General features: G+C 39.6%; 1 protein-coding gene across 2 annotated transcripts; it reads right to left on the reverse strand.

Annotated features, from left to right (window-relative positions):
- Positions 1–788: 788 nt before the first annotated feature.
- On the reverse strand, positions 789–16,100 carry phka2 (phosphorylase kinase, alpha 2 (liver)). 2 transcript variants are annotated; one of them, XM_034117120.1, is made up of 33 exons: positions 15,832–16,100; positions 15,628–15,717; positions 14,229–14,387; positions 13,613–13,660; positions 12,627–12,795; positions 12,380–12,462; positions 11,925–12,005; positions 11,746–11,844; positions 11,522–11,668; positions 11,392–11,445; positions 11,031–11,153; positions 10,818–10,913; positions 9,844–9,951; positions 9,529–9,607; positions 8,465–8,599; positions 8,268–8,377; positions 8,028–8,172; positions 7,671–7,749; positions 7,430–7,584; positions 7,180–7,350; positions 6,254–6,366; positions 6,044–6,180; positions 5,788–5,950; positions 5,087–5,166; positions 4,909–4,987; positions 4,704–4,833; positions 4,518–4,619; positions 4,272–4,390; positions 4,137–4,160; positions 3,634–3,687; positions 2,892–3,125; positions 2,612–2,812; positions 789–2,367 (listed from the first exon to the last, which is right to left on the reverse strand). In XM_034117120.1, exons 2-33 carry the CDS (start codon positions 15,703–15,705, stop codon positions 2,194–2,196), a joined length of 3,729 nt encoding a protein of 1,242 aa, XP_033973011.1. In that variant the 5' UTR covers positions 15,706–15,717; positions 15,832–16,100; the 3' UTR covers positions 789–2,193. The 2 variants fall into 2 exon arrangements, with proteins under 2 accessions (XP_033973011.1, XP_033973012.1); XM_034117121.1 differs by lacking the exon at positions 4,137–4,160.
- Positions 16,101–16,941: the final 841 nt, after the last annotated feature.

The following is a 16,941-nucleotide window of genomic DNA, read 5'->3' on the forward strand; positions in this document are numbered from 1 at the left end:
ATTATGTCTTACCAAGTCTTTCATTTATGTCTGATAAAAAGCTTTTATGTTTAAATATGTGTATCAGTCATACTAAACAGTCATTACTTTGAGTCCTGATTTTCTTCATGTGTGAATAAAATGTTTTGCTTGGTTCTGTTGCATCTTACTTTGCATTTCATGTGAAAAATGTGTATTAGGTAAGCGTGAATGTTATAACTCATTCGTAAATGGACATGTGTATTCAACTTAAAAACAACGCACCCTTTCAGTAGTTATAAATGGTAGTAACTCATCAATAGATGGTGATTTGTTTCACACTTTACAATAAGGCTCCCTTTTACCAATTATAAATGGTAGTAACTCATCAATAAATGTATATAATATAAGGCTTAGCAGATAAATGTGGGCTCACTATTTGGCAAGCAACCAGTTACAGTTGCCCTGTTTATCTCATGTCTTATAAAAGCTTATTAATGATTTATAAAGTGTTCACAACCTAATTAATAAATGAATTACAAACTATTCGTAAAGCCTTTATAAGGGTAGTCTTATTGTAAAGTGGTACCGGAAAGTCAAACGTTTCCTCCACATGTCATCCAGCAGCGGGTTTTATCTAAGTATTTTAATGATCATACAGATAGCTTGCTAGGGCCGACAGCAAGCTACTGCTAAGACAGTGATGATTGACATACAGCGGGATTTACTAACAAATATAATATTTTTTTTATAATTCACATTGTTATTGTAGAAAATGTATTTTCACACGCCACAGTAAATAGAAAAATGAACCACCATTGTTAGTCAAATTATTTTATTATTGCATTATTACATAAACATATTGTAATAATGGAAATGAGTAGACAGTGCATTGTTAAAATAATAAAACGGGTAAAAAGGAGATCTGTTAACATAGTAAAATATAATGTTATATATATATTTTTTTATAATATTCTATTTATATTTGTTATTGTTTTAAATTAATTGTAATATTTCAGCACTAGGTCAGCATCCAAATAGGTCATACTCAACTGTTTGCTGCCGTTTCTTTTCAAATCAAAGCACTGGGACAAAAGTTGTTTGCAACTTTTTGTCTTTCCTCTGCTTTTCACACTTACTGAGACCTTATTCAACATACTCCGGACCTCTCTTGTTCCTTACCAACATCTGGCTTTACTTTCATGTCGCTCTTTATGTACAAATCATATTATAAACATTGTATACATAAAGAACACTTATATGTTCCTCTGCTAAGGCAGACTTTTACCCTACATATTTATAATAAATGTACTTTAACTGTACATAAATGAGCACACCATGAATATGTCGAGGTACATGCTAAATGTTTACTTGCAATGTAGTAACAAAACCCTGGTGTGTCATTCATATGCAGACAGACGGATTAGTCTTCATTCATTGTACAAAACAAACAACACATCCAAAAAGACAAAAAACATTGCCGCCATTCAAGGAAAACTATTATTCTCGTTCCCGTACGGCTTAATGTTGACAAAATACCACACCATTTTAGTTTTATTATCATCAACACTAAAGTATAAAGAGCCTGCATGCTATCAGAGGTAAGACTAATGTTAAGTCATATGCACAAATTATTAATTTGTGGGGGAAGAAGTAAATCAAGGTTAATAAATGTTCCATGATTGATATATTATTTTAGTATTTGATGGGATATTGAGGATTATCAACTACAGAAGCACAATACATTATTAGACTTATAAATACTTTAAACAATAAAGTACCAGGGATGAAAAATAGAAATGATTGCTATAAAGAAAAAATGTTTTCAAATCAAACTATTTTCTGTTATAAACATCCAGGCTCAGTATAATTATAACAGATAATTACAGGACAGATAACTGTTCATATAATAATATACTCACACACAACACCAACAGCATATACATGTGCTTATAATTTTGCAATTAAATGTACATAAAATGCATGATTGAAAGTCCAGCAAACACATACTCAAGCTGCACATTTAATAAATAAATAAATTCAGAGACCAGTTGCTAGAAAAGGAAAAATATACTCCTATGTAGTGGTTTGAAATCAGCTGCCAAGGCGAGTGAATTGAAGAGTAAATACTCACAAGCACCACAGGAAATGTATAAGCTGATAACGAGAAGCTTTGCTGCCTCGGGCCAGAGGATTCTTTACGATGAAGCTTGTCTCTCCAGGTGTTCAGTCTGTTCACTGCATCAGGCAGCTGGAGCCTGGCAGGAAGTCCTGGAGATAAGTGATGGTCGCCTTGGACAGGTAGGTCATGGTGCCGAAGCTGCCACTGGGGGCGCTGTCGTAGAAAAAGTTGCAGATTCCGGTAGCTGGGTCTTTCTCAAGGAAATAATCACTGGCACTGTGGGACATCTGGGGATGCAGAGGTAGAAAACAGTAAAGCCACAAAACATAAAAAATGATGACTGCAACTAAGAAATCAGAAATTGTGAAACATATCTATTCAAGTTCCTCAAAAGTGTTGTCTTTAAATGTCTTTCCAGTCAAAAAGCCAAACATATTCAGTTTAATATGATATGAAACTCAAGAAATCTCCATATGAAAACAACATATTTTAACCTTTTATGCACAAAATGTAAGAACAAATTATAATAACCTGGTCATTGAGGAAGAGGTCATTGGCCAGATGCAGGATGCGGTCCACGTGAATAATGCCACCGATGCTGTCCACGTCCACGTCGGCCACCAGGCCCAGAACCATCATGGTCTCCACCAGCAGCTGCCGGTACTCTGGCTGAGGGACGTGGTTCAGGACAGACTCCACCTGCACCGCAAACTTGATCTCTCCCTCTGTCATCTGCACAGGAGAAAAAAAACGTTAAACACAGAAACACACACGGAGAGTCCTAAAACAGCTATTGTCTGTGAGATGCTACCTCTCTTGTGGTCGAGGAGGGCAAGACATATCCATCGATGGACAGGCCGTGGCACTTCTGCAGGATCTTCCACACCTTCTGGTAGAAACCCGACGGTACTCTGTTGATGGCTCCATCCAACCTGCGCCTCCTCAGCCACTGGCCCTGCCTCTCCTCCCAGTGCAGCTGTCCGTCACCCGGGCCGGCGCCCACCGGGGACAGGATGCCACTGGGGGTGGAGGGGCTGCTGCAGCGCTGCCGTGAGAGAACAGGAGGATACTGTTTAAACATCTTTAATGGACTTCTCGCTTCACAAATGTTTAACCCTATACCTGCAATTATTCATGCATATTGATATCATGCTCTATCAAACTTGGTAAAACAGGCTGGTGCTATTGGGCTTTATAGTGTAAATAACAATTACTCTACACTTACAAAAACACCTATATATTGAATGTAATGTTCTAATGTTGCATATGCCTCCATGAATGATTGTCCAAGACATATCAGGGTTGCAATTCCTGCTTTAGGTGCAAAGGTGTCTTTTTCAAAATAATAAAAAGCTAGAATAACAGCAGCCTTATCCCTAAATGTTTCTTTTTTTAATCGTCAACCGGAGATATAACAAAATATGAATAAAAAATGCTTTTCAGATGAGTTTGCTCAGTGTGTCTATATATTATAACTACGGCAACCCTAGGAAGGACAAACATGTCTATATGTTTATACAGTATTTGTAAGCAGATGAGGTGGAATGGTTTACCGTGGAGCGAGGAGAAGTGACATTGCTACTCAAGGAATGACCGCCGCTGAAGATCTACACATGGATATGGATGAGATGACAGAGAACAGTTTGAGATGATTCACATGGTTCTCATACTGCACAGAGATGTTTCATCTGCAGAGTGAAATTCAATTCATCGGAAACAATGACAGATCACAAGAAAGCCCATTCCACAAACAAATGATGCCACTAAATGCTGAGACTCTATCAAGTAATGATAGACGAGTGTGGGCTTCCAAAGAGAAGCTTATAGAAGGTCTGGATTGGATGAGGTAATGAGTTGTCTAAAAGCAAAATGTTATACTGTTATAACATTAGCAGAGATATGTTAGTGTACTCTGTGTTAAGCATGTTTTCCTTCTGATATGTGATGAGGTGTGAGTCGTTCCAGATATGGAGGGCGTATGAGCAGGGTTAAACGGCGGTTTGTTTTCTTAAGACTGACGTTAGAAACATGCTAAATATGATCAAACCCAACGCACACTGATAGGCCGAGAGTCATCCAGCTGCAACCAAAGCAAGAACACTGTTAAACTATTCTGAGATAGATTGATAGATAGATTATTATTGTTAAGGATTACTATGCAATTTTTTATGATCATTTTTGTGCTTCCCACCTGTTTTATCTCCCTCTTCAGTTTGTGTATTCCTGTGCGTTCAGTCTTGGTGGCTCCAGTGTGACCAAGTTCATGGATGGAGATGGAAGGACTAGTGGCTGTTGACTGGATTGGGCGCACTGTTAAAAACAGATAACAAGCAAACAAAAACATGTATTACTTCTTCTATAGCCTATTTCTAGACCTCTAGAAGAATTGGCCAGTAAAAGCCCTCACATATACTGTGAAAGAAGCAGAAAAACTCACCGCTTCTCTCCACCCCAAACTCTTTGCCACTGAGGATGTGATGCAGCAGGCTCTTCATGCCAAAAGGACTCAGGCTCATCAAACTCTCAGACGCCTCTTCCCCTAAAAAGATGATACACATTTTAAATGTTTCACTGTGCAGGTTAGTTTATGTATGTGAAAATATTTGTTCCTGTGTTTTCCTACCGGAGCAGTGCAGGCTGCGAGCCAGCTCCGTGGCCATCACCTGCATGATGAGTCCTATCCTGAGCCGGAGCATGTCCCCAAACAGAGCCGGCTGCGACCGCACGTACATTGCTAGATAGACCATGATTTCCTATATGACAAACACACAGCTGTAAGGGAAGTGTTTGAATAATTAATGAGGCAGTCCAGAGGGTTTAAGAGTTACCTGTGTGAGAACAGCTATACTGATGTCCTGACCACTGGCTTCATAGATGAGATCGTTTAACTCCTCAGGAGGAAGAGGACTGAAAGGGAATAGAGAAGAAAAATAGTTGGTTTGTTTGGTATGTTTATTAGCAAAGCCTTAATGTGAGTCACTCCAGTTCCTGTGAATAATGACTTACACTGTGATGACTCTTTCCCTGGGCTCAGGGGGAAGACCTACAGTCAGCTGCTTGTGATGAGAAATCAGATCCGTGCAGGCCTGAGGAATAGACAGATTTGATCATGGCTAAATGATTTTAAATATCTCATAATTGATTGATTTTGCGCCTCCTTGTTATAGCCAAGTCAATCAGCAGGTATTCAAAGTGTTGTTCAAAGACAGTTCCTAAAAAAAGTTACAGGCACATTTTTTTAATGTAGAAAATAAAACTACCTACTTGGCAATAAACCTGATTCAAAATGTTATGATGCAATTTTTCTCATGGCCAGCAGATGGTGTTAAGAGCCTTCCAAGAACATGGTTTGATAATGATACCATGAATTGTACTTACATTAGTGAATTCATATTTGGGACAGATCGGGGGAGATTACAGTATATAAGAATAGTTTAGATAAGAGTGATGTGTGTAAGTTAAATGTTGCATCTAAGGTGTACTAGAGGAGGAGAATACTTTAGCAGAAGAAAAAAGGGAAAACATTGCTCCTAGTGTATTTAACTCAATTAGTTATACACTACTTGTTTTGCTACATGTCTGGATGTACTGTAGAGTATGTCGATTCAAAAGAGTTGAACTATGTAGGGTTATATAGTGCCAATATTTTGAAAATAGTCTCAAGCAACCCAGTTGTTTGTTGTAATATAATATGACTCCTCACTGACCTCAGCGAGGACCTCCACTCTCTTGCGTAGGATCCCAGAGATGTATCTGATGAGCCCCCACTCTTTGGAGGACCCAGCCTGTTCATACAGCTCCTCCAGCAGGGACCGCACGCTGACCCCGCCCTGCCCCTGACCTGACAACTCCACCAGCCAATCAGCTCCTCTGGGCATTGGAAAAAACACAGTGCGGGTAATTGAAAAAAAAGTTGGAGTATGATAATAAACGTGTGTGTCTGCGTAGTCTCTATGTCAGTACTTCATTATATAAAGGATGTAGAGTATGTCGGCCTGGTCCTGCAGCGTCGGACACTCTTTGAGCTGCCGCACCAGCGCTGCAAAGTCTGTGTTCCCCTGGGAGTCTCTGGGCAGGTGCAGGTCAGCAGCACTGTGGGGCTGGAGAGCGAGGTCGGTGTAAGACTAATACACTTCATAGCAATACTGACGTCACAAGAGAAGAAGTGTCTACCTTGTGCTGCTTTGTCTGTGGGCCATGCTGAGGTTGAGCAGGAACATTAAGTAGGTTGAGAGCTTTGCGGCGTTTGGTCTTAATAGGAGTCACAGGCAGGTACATGGAAGACTCTGAAATACACAACATTTGATAAAGTGAAAAGGATCATTTTTGCGATGTTAACAATTTGTTTTTATTTGTTACTTGGTTGAATGTTTAATTTTGTATTGCACCTTTATTTACCCCACAGAAATATTTGTTCAGTACCCATTGAGGCCCCTGACAACGCACAACTCAATGGGATATTACTCTGTTGTTTTCAGCATTAGATTAGATTTAGAGTTGGATGGAGGTAAGTAGGTTTTACATTTGAAGAAAAAATCTAATTTTGCCTCTGCAACATCATGTCTTGGTGCTTCATTAAAGTATGGGTTGCCAAGGCTTCAAATTACAAAAAGCTTTTTTCTTTCTCTTTTGGAGAAAAAACCTAAATACTGTAGATAACTGTTTCAACTGGATTTGTGTTTCCCATTACCAACAATCAGCCATAGCCCCAAGCCACATTTGTATTCTGCAGTGCCTTACTATAAGCTTTACATCAGCCTTGATAAGGCCTGGACCATGTACAGCAGCATTACAGAAACCTATGTTCAAAAGGTGAAACAGACTTTGACCAACAAGTCTTTTTTGCTTTTTCCTAACCTAGTTAAATAACCAATTCCATATGGCAGACCAAGTTCTCATAACTACTTAGCCGACTGTAAGTGCAGTCATATTCTCTTTGCATAACAGATGTCTTCTCCTTTTCAATTCTCCCTCACATCTTAATCGTCCTCATGATGTTTTTTCAGCACTGTTAAGGAAATACGGTTAGGAAAAGCCTTGATGATGTTTTTGAATAGAGTGCAGCCTTCCAATGAATAGTTAGACTCTGAATAACTCACTTGGCATGTTCAGGCCCTGGACCTGGGCCATGAAGGACAGGATGTCCCTGGTGGTGTGTTCAGCACTGAAGACGTGGTGCTGCCCCCTCTGGATGGGAGGAAGATGACTCTTGGTGGTGGTGCTGTGGAGCAGCTGGGTGAGGTACTGGTCAAACTGGTCTTTTGAGCCCTCTGGAGTTAAAAAGCAGACAAACCATTACTAACAGTTTAATATGTAATTAATAGTAACACACAGTTAATCAGCAGCTACCCAAGGGAACATAGTTGTTGTATTCCTCTCCATATTCCTCATCATCATCATCATCCTCATCCTCTAGTAAGCTGTCATCGTTCTCTTCATCCAGGAAGCTGAGGCGAGTGTGGAAGGACGTGGTCTGGACACTGGAGAGGTCTGACATCTGCACCCTGTAGTAACATCAGCAGAAAATACCCACACATTAACATTTAACACACTAATATTATGATGTCCTGTGGTACAGATGAAAACAGACCTTGCTCCAGCGAAATAGCCATCTTGCAGTTTCTTGAGGGTTGATACGATACACGGGTCAATCGCGTCTGCATCTTCAACTGGTAAAAAGAGCAGTGAAATAATTTGACAAAATAGCAGTATGGAAATTTACAGAAGGAATATTTTGGATCCCAAGCTTTGAAGCAACATATACAATTTGTGCAGATTATTAATTGTTAAAATGTAATATATGCAATCATGTTTTGGATTACATTCCTGCAAGCTGCTGCAATATAAAATGCTATTCAAATGAAATTTGTGAAGGTTTCACACATCTAATCTTCCTGAAAACTATATCTGTCAAACTGATTTGCTTTAGGGTAAAGAGCCTTATTACCCAGCATGCTGCGGGTGATTGGGAAAGTGAGTGTGGGCCGTCCTGTCATCCTCCAGCAAGAGGAGAGATAGGCCAGCTCGGTGCGTAACATCTCCACGATCATCTGGTTGTCCAGTGCCAGGTAGAAATGGTGCTGATCCAGAAACTGGAACACAGAGAAGAGAGGATCAGTACTATTAATTCATCAAAATGACTACCACCTTGTTGTATGGAATATCAATATCACAACTCAAGTTTTACCTGGGGGGCGAAAATATAAGAGCGATTTCTGATCTCGTAGAATTTGGATGTTCCCAGAACACCGATGTGTCTGTAGGGCCTCCCGCTCAAATTCAGTTTCTTACAGCTTCCTGTGGCAATGACACAAGATGTTACTTGTATTATCCTTAACACAATCACATGCACACTAAAGGAAAAAAGTGATTGTGCTCGTTTACCAAGTTTGACATAGACATGGCTCAGGATGCGAGCAGGCATGACCCTGATGGGCAGAACCTCAGCCATTGTCTGCACAGTGATCCCATGATCTCTCAGCAGCTCCTGGATCTCCTCAGTCTCTGCTAGTACACACACTGACACACACATGGAAGAAGAAATATATTATGTCCTGCTTGCTTTGATCAAATCTGTATACAAACCAGTGGTGAACCGTCAGGGCCTTCAAGGTATTCAGAGAATACCCTGGAACACTCAGATAAAACGAACAAAAAATCGATTTAATTATATAAATAAAATGTATGTAAAATGAATAAATGAGAATCGTATCTGTATTGTTGATCTGTAATATTACAGTGTTACGCTGATTTGTTTGTCCTTCTTGGTCCATGCACTACGCATTTCAGATATGTTTCTGGGTCTCTGGGTAGAATATCCTTCAACCAAGGTATTCTATATCCTTGATAGAATACCCTGGCCGTTGCACTGAATGAGAGCGTAAATTTGGATTGACAGTTTGATCAACCAATCATATATTGATAATACCAATGGGCGTGTTCTTTCAGAGTTTCCCTCGGTTCCAGGGTATTCTAGAAGGCCCGGTAGTTCACTGGCTCGAGACAGAGGATCTAGATGAATGCGACGAAGCAATTCATGCCGTTTTATTGTTTTTAACGTTGAAATGGCAAATGCAACAGGTGAAGATGATGTTGTTGCGGAATTTTTGTGAGTACCCTTTTCAAGACGACAATTCAGTGAAAAGACGGACATCATAACCGCGGGGGGGGGGGCGGCGGAGGGTGTGTGTGTGTCTACAGAAGGTCCAGTTGTGATAGACACGGTTCGGCACGGTTTTGAAGTTGTGTGTGAGTATTCCTCCCTAGTTTGCCTAACAAGTGATAAGGTTGTACGAAAACTTCTTCTTCATGTTTAATCACATAAACACATTTGATACAATGATTTCTAATTCTTTCATTCTTCCTGTTAGCAGATTTTTGGGGATTCAATTCATTTTTTATTCAACTTCTGGGCAGATATTTCCTCAAACTAATGATAGATCACAAACCTTGTACCACAACATCGGGCTTGAAGTTCGTAGAGAATCTCCGGTTGAGAGGATCTATTTCTCCTGGTGCTAAAAAGCCCTTCACACAGAAAGAAAAAGAGAGAAAGACAAATGGATGGTGAGCTATTACTGAGGTTAAGAATGGCAGTGGTATTATTGAGGACATCTGGTAGAAATTCATTTTCTTCACGTTTATAATATATAGAAACTGCTATATTCCTGATTAGTGACATTGTCTATTGCAATGATAGTCGCAGTAATAACAGATGGCTGCCGAGTGTTGCAGGTTGTGGTGTTTAAGGTTCCTGTTAGTACCTCGGCCAGGAGACAGCTCAGGATGTAGAGCGACTGTCCCCACATGTGCGGCAGCTGCCCCATGGCCAATCTGTCCACTGAGTGAGGATTGCTATACTCCTCCTCTACCTGTTAGAGGTAAAACGTGTTCTCATTTTCATGTGGTTGATAACTCACAATGACAATGCTAGTCTATACCATGCTCATCTTAAAGGTAGGGTAGGTAAGTTTGAGAAACCGGCTCGAGATACACTTTTTGTTATATTCCATGGAATGCTCTTAACATCCCGATAGCAATGAATATCTTAAGTGCTTTGACAAAAAATCCATAAAAAAATGTCATCTGTGGAAGCCGTAATACTGTAAAAAGCACGACCAATCATTTTAGCTGGCCCGGCTAAAATAACTGGATGGCCTACCTGCCTGTCAGCCTTCCATCTGTGTACAAACTTATCTCGTGCCCTCATTGGTCATGTGCGCGTTCGTGTGTGTTGGAGGAGGGGCTCTATAAGGAAGTGGCAGATTTTCTCCGGTTGTGTATTTTCAAATTCTAGCGATCTCGAGCCGGTTTCTCAAACTTACCTACCCTACCTTTAATTTAGAGTTTAGCTAACATTTCCACTCAACATGAAGGGCAGCTGAAGCTGAATGTTGTTAATCTTAGTCATAACAAGTATTGTAAATTGAGATTTCGCTAGCTAGTCAGCATGTCTAAAAAACTAAATTCTATTCAGAGTAATATAAAGCATGAAATTAAAACATTTTGTATATCATTTTATTTAGCACACCCTTTTTCGTCATTTTATATAAAGGAGGTTTAGTATTAAAGGCCTTCACATTGTCAAAGTAGATGCAACTGAATATTATTTATCCATGAAAAGATAAGCATTAGTCCTGTCATGTTCATGAAACACTTCAATATCATATTGTAGGTGTTGTCAGAGTATGCGACTAGAATAAAGATCTGTTATATGTGTCCTATGGTAGTGGGATACCTTGTCAAGTGGTACAGCATAAAGTTCAGGCAGCAGTTTGATGCCGTTCTTCCCTCTGATCAAAATGCCCTCCAGTGCCTCACGGTACTCCTGAACCTGTGCAAAGCCCAGAGTCATTTGTTCAATATCACCACTTCAGCACAAGTCATTCAAAGTGACTCAATGACTGTGTGAATACTATCAAAACTGGACCAGTGTGTTTGGTTTTATCACCTGTACTTGATCTCCAGCAAAGATACCGTCCAGGATGAGATAGGTCCAGAAGACGGGCCACTCACACTCGATATTCTCAAACAGCTTGAGCTCTGCAGGATCGTAGTGCAGCCGAGATGGGTCCTAGAGAGGAAACAGCGAGGGCCTACAGTACAACCTGCCAGCTAAAACTATACAATACACATGATCTTACAGGAAAGAAATCATACTAAGCCACTGATGGAATCCACAAAAAGGGTCTCTTATTCCATTCAAAGGTGCGTTTATCTATAATTTAAAAAAGTTTTCCATCCCAGCTGCCTGGTTTATACAGCAATTAAATACATTATCCCAGCATAGATTTGTATGTAGAATATCTTACCTCTTTAGGACATCGATATCCATCCCTGATGAAGCGACAGCAGCCATAGCGACCCTGAAACAACCCAAAAGAGTGAAAAGTGTTGGAAGGAAAAAGAGTATAAGATAAAATACTGCATCGTGTAATGTACCTGCAGTTTGCTTATGATTTCCGACTTAGTGATGGCCACAAGTTCAGCATCCTCAACAGCAAACGCAGGGAAGGAAATGATGGACAGAAGCCCAGCGTCTATCTCCTTTGAAGTTGAAGCTCTTGGAAGCATGGAGCACAGGATGGACTGTAGAAAAACACACAGAGATGCTCAGAAAACGAAGAGACACATGTTGGTGTGGCTGAAGGTAAAGAAAAAGGTACCTGACAATGTTCCACTTCATCAGGCAAAACATGGATGACTGACTTTGGACCTCCATGAGCACCAAAAAGATCCAGCTCATCTATGGCCTCCAGGGCTGCCTGCACACAAACACATCTTAGACAAAACGTCCCTCTGTTGGTCTTTATGTATGGTATGTCATAACCATAGTAACATGTACCTTAGCAATCCCTACAGAGCTGCCGTTGAGCTCGGGGATGCCCTGGTTGGTCTTGTCACCTCGCTCCCACATCCCATAGTCCTACAGGAGAGGTAAATAATATTGACATAATTTCTTCCCAAATTATCCAGTCTCTAAATTATACCCATATGCATGGTAAATCAGATCTTAGTTTTCAGTATTCCACAGATTCTTCTTCCTTGTTAAAGCCTGATGCCTAAATCACCCAGAATTCAACTTGATTACAGTGTTTATACTAGGAGCTGCTTATGTAGATGAATGCAGAGATGACGAACAGGTTAAGGTAAGCTCACTTCTTTTTAACTCCAAACCAGCAGACTTATAGTTTTTACTGACAATGCCTCAAGTGACATTTGAGGCAAATGTAAGCTGGACAAAACATAAGCATCTACCTTGTGTTTTCTACAAACCAAATCTTTGAAATTGTTACTCACTGCCACTTTGTATGCAGCCTCTATGTAGAAGACCATGTTTTGGATAAAAGCCACTTCATCCAGGTTTGAGATAATGCGAAGACCTGCAAGATATGACAAAATCAGCGACCAACTCATGCTTTGGTACTTTAATTGTCCCCACAGAAGGGAAGCTGACCAAGTATGGTGCATTTTTGTTTTTATACTAGGCCAACTTTTTCAATACCTACAATACCAAAAATGAGAGACAAAAATACCACTGATGTACCTGAGGCTGTCATCTGGGCCAGCATCAGCAGGTAAATGGAGGTGGCGTCTACCTGGAGATGGCCCCACTGGTCGTCCCCAACAACCGTGGCACAGGTGGGAGTATCATATTTGGCATGCAAGCAATCTTTTGTACTCTGGGTGTGTTTGAACTTCTCCACCTTGGCCACCTGAACATGTGAACATGCAAATATGCATACACAAAAGACACGTACACATATTTAGTACATGTGTTTTTGGGGGGTTAAGCCATTAGAGCAGAAAATAATTCAGAAGAGATGGTGGATGACATGCAACACAAATATCCCCAACGTAAAGATTTCTATATAAAAGTATATTGTTGAAACATGAAATCACAGTTTTAGAAATCGTAAGGATTGTGTTTGTATGCAAATCCCACATATGCTCCAAAATATAGTTATTGATCTTATGCAGCAGAAAATGTTGATATGGATGATATGGAAAATAATTATATGTGTTAACTTCACAGTGATTCTCCAGTGAGTTATTTTTCTTTAGGACAACTGATGACAATATCTCAGCAGCAGAGGAGGATTATTTCATGGCTTCCCAAACACTGCAACATTTTAACACTCTGATGTGAACTTGGCATCTTCATCTTATTTCCAGCAATGGAAGAAGATAACAGTAACACCGTTACTACAGACAGGCTTTTACTATCACTTTCACTTTAACATATAGATCACCAACATATTGTTAATGATTGGAAATGTGTTTTTCTGACTAACGGCCCATGTTTCCTGAGTTTGACGAACCTGTGTAGAGTGAGCAGACTGTGGTCAGAAACCTGGAGTCGCTGTTTACATAAAACACTCTGTTTGAATACCACAGTGCCCCCGATAACAGTGTGGTTTCAAATAACCAAAACACAGGCATATTAGATTTTCTACCACGAGGATGTGATGTTCATGTGTGTAAATACAAGTGAACGTATGAACAATTAATGTGAGCAGAGGGCTGTCTTACCTGTCTCATCATGCACTGCAGAAGGCCCTGCATCAGCTTCACCACACTCTGTCAACAACAACAACAACATTAGTTCAATAATCAAACCAAAACAACACTACAATGCAATTATTTTTAGTAGAGCTGAAAATAACAAATCACTTTTCTGACTGCAATCACTTTGTTGGACAGTGTAGTTTACCACTTATTATTCCTAGCTAAGTGATCACATCATCATTTAAAGTTAACTTAAAACATGCAACAATAGGTGATTAATATATTGATTAAATAAAAAAACTGCAATTTATCATTTTCATTACTGAGGAATCACTTGTGACCCGAGTTATTTTATAATGCTCAAAGTGATGTTTATAATTTGATTACTAACTCTGACTAACAGCCAAACATAAGATAATATGATACATACAGTATAAATGCAAAGTTGTAACCAGCAAATCTTTTATTGGATTGAATAACTTTAATCGGTGTTATAAAAATGAAATATCTTGTTTTAATTCATGTTATTTACAACTGTAGTATATATTTGTGTAAATTACTCAAATAAGAAAGTGCTTACACCAAATGCTTGCTACTATAAAATAAGCACTGCTGTTATCATTACCAATCCCACACACACCTGCTCCAGTTCGTAGGCCTTGGCCTTGTCTTCGTCTCTGTCTGCATTCTTGCGGTAGGCCATGCCCAGCCCCCACACAGCCAAGACGCTGTAAACATTATCCCTCACCCAGGCATCCTTCTGCTGGGCACTGGCGGGCAGAAGTCCTGTCACTGGGTTCTGAAACAAACATACACACTCAAAATTCTTATCAAAGAAGATAAATGTTTTCCTACTTGAGCTTCTGCTTTCATAACAAGGAAATGTACAGTATACATTACTTTTTAAGGTTTTGGTTTAAGAATCTGACACTTTAATGAACCCCCCTCCTCTGAAATCAGACCTACAGCGTGACTATACACCCTGGCATAGTCACACTGTATAAGGAAAGTTGGCACTGTGTCCATGGGTCACACTTTAAACTTAGACAGCTGTTGACTTTTGAAGTCCTAATAGATAAAGGTGCATAGTTCCCCGGTCCTCAGCCTTTTTCCATGGGCTGAACTTTGCTCACACCTTGTTTATTTCTATGCAGCTCAATCTGGTTGAACCTGAAGCTATAAAGGCAAACAAATACTTAAACAAAACTAGAAACAGAGTCCGTGAATGAAAATGTTTTGGTGATAAGTAAGTGCAATGCACATTAAAAAAAGGTTTAAGCTTATTCCCAATTTATGTTGCTTTATAAATCAACTCTACTCCATTTTGGAGGCAAATATTAAACTTGTTACTCTAAACCTATATTCTGTATCTGACAGCTTTAGTGACACGTTAGTTTGCACATGCTGGATATATGTACTTGTGATATATTGTTAATATAATTTCTAAATAATTTGAATGACTGTAAAAGTCTAGCTTCAATAAGCAGCTTGCACTGCACAGTACCAGCATAGTCTGCAAGGTAAATGCCAGGTGCACAGAGTTCATCCAGTGTTTCCCCTACCATTGTCTTGGAGGGGTGCTGCGCCCCGCCAACGGAGCCCCGCGCCCCCCCTGAAATTCAAGGTGTTTAAAAAATATATATATATATTTTTTTTTAATATATATATATATCAACTATATAGCAACTAATCTATATCTACTGTCACTTTTCACATTGAACATGTGCTCTTTTATTAAATAAACTAAAAACTTTCATTTTAAATTGTGAGTTTAGTGTTTTTGACCCTAAAAAACACTGATGCATTAATCAATAACAATAATCCACAGCTCCTCTCTCTGCTCCAGAGGATTTTAAAAAAATATAGCGCACTCGAGCTGGTTTCTCCAAAATGACCTACCCCACCTTTAACAAATACCATTGCAACGTTAAGCGTTTTTAATGCAACTACATACATTAACGTTATGTCAATGCAAGATTTTTAACACTGAGCTAATCCTAATGCTAATCCTGAATCCTGCCATGCATGACTGGATTTACCTGGTGGCACAGGATAGTCTCTTGGACCAGCCTGGCATAGCCGTCCAGTCTCACCCCGGAGTTACTGCGGCTCCTCATCCTCACAGATCACTGCGCACAAAACACCACAAGTTATGTTTGACCAAGTATACAGCACTTAACGTTGGTTATCATATTAAGGATAATGCAACGACTAAAAGTAGATTAATCCCTGACGTAGTGTACCTGTCAGTGGTGCATCCTCCGGTCCTGCAGTGCGGGGTGGATCCGACAGGCTGACCGCTCTGCAGAGCTGCTGCTCGGCTAAAGCTGGCTAGCTGAGTAGCATCAAGCTGTCTTTGACGACACAAACGTAACGTGACACTCCCCAGCCTGGTTTTACACACACAGCCCGGTGTCCTGTCAAACTGCTGGATGTGTGTTGTCAGGCCTTACCGGTGAGATACTTCACAGAAAGAGAGAGCGTGCACAGTAAGTATGTGAGCATCAGCATTGCACATCCATCCTGGAAAGAAAATACATTATGTAGGCCTACTTATGTTGTTTGAGTGTTTGCCGGCAGGGGGCGCCATGTGACCTAATTCTTTTTCCCTTAAGGTTTTTTTTGCTATGTTCCATCTGAATTTACTCTGACTGAGACAAATCTATATTGATTCTGACACTTCTACATCCAACTCACAGATGTAACCTTGCTTTGATCAAAGAAATTATTCATATAACCCTTTTAGAAGTTAAGTTGTAGTCATTTGTTTTGGGCATGTCATTTTCGAGCCTGAAACCTGAAAAGCAGGCTCGGGGCTTAACAGGTTAAGGGCACAACCAAATGTAAACAGTAGAAACTTTCCCATACAGCTTATTAGCTCTGCACTTTTATAGAATGAGAAAACACAAAAACACAAACACACACACAGCAAGTAACAGAAGATAAACTGTATTGATCTTTTAAAAGTGTATTGATGTCATTTCTTATGGTGAGATTTTTGCAAATATAGATTTGTATACATGTATGGTTTTTTTCTCCAGCTATCACCTTGTTTTACCTCTTTACAATATATTGATTAACATGTTGAATAAAATCATTGCTCTGTTTTAATAATTAGTTTATTGTTTTTCCTTTTTGCCTGGTTTTATCGTAAGTGTTGTGAAGAGCAAGTGCTATATTAATAAATGCATTACTATAATAAGGAGAAGAGCACCAGTGAAGACACAAATAAACACAATTAGAAGTAGTGGAAGAAATGCAGAAGTGTTTTCTGCAAAATGTCCTTTAATTAGAGTACACAATTAGTAACTAGCATTTCACTTTTTGGCAAATGTAAGTAAAACTAACCTTTT

The sequence above is a fragment of the Trematomus bernacchii genome, unplaced genomic scaffold (assembly GCF_902827165.1).
Source record: "Trematomus bernacchii unplaced genomic scaffold, fTreBer1.1, whole genome shotgun sequence".
NCBI classification, from domain to species: domain Eukaryota; kingdom Metazoa; phylum Chordata; class Actinopteri; order Perciformes; family Nototheniidae; genus Trematomus; species Trematomus bernacchii.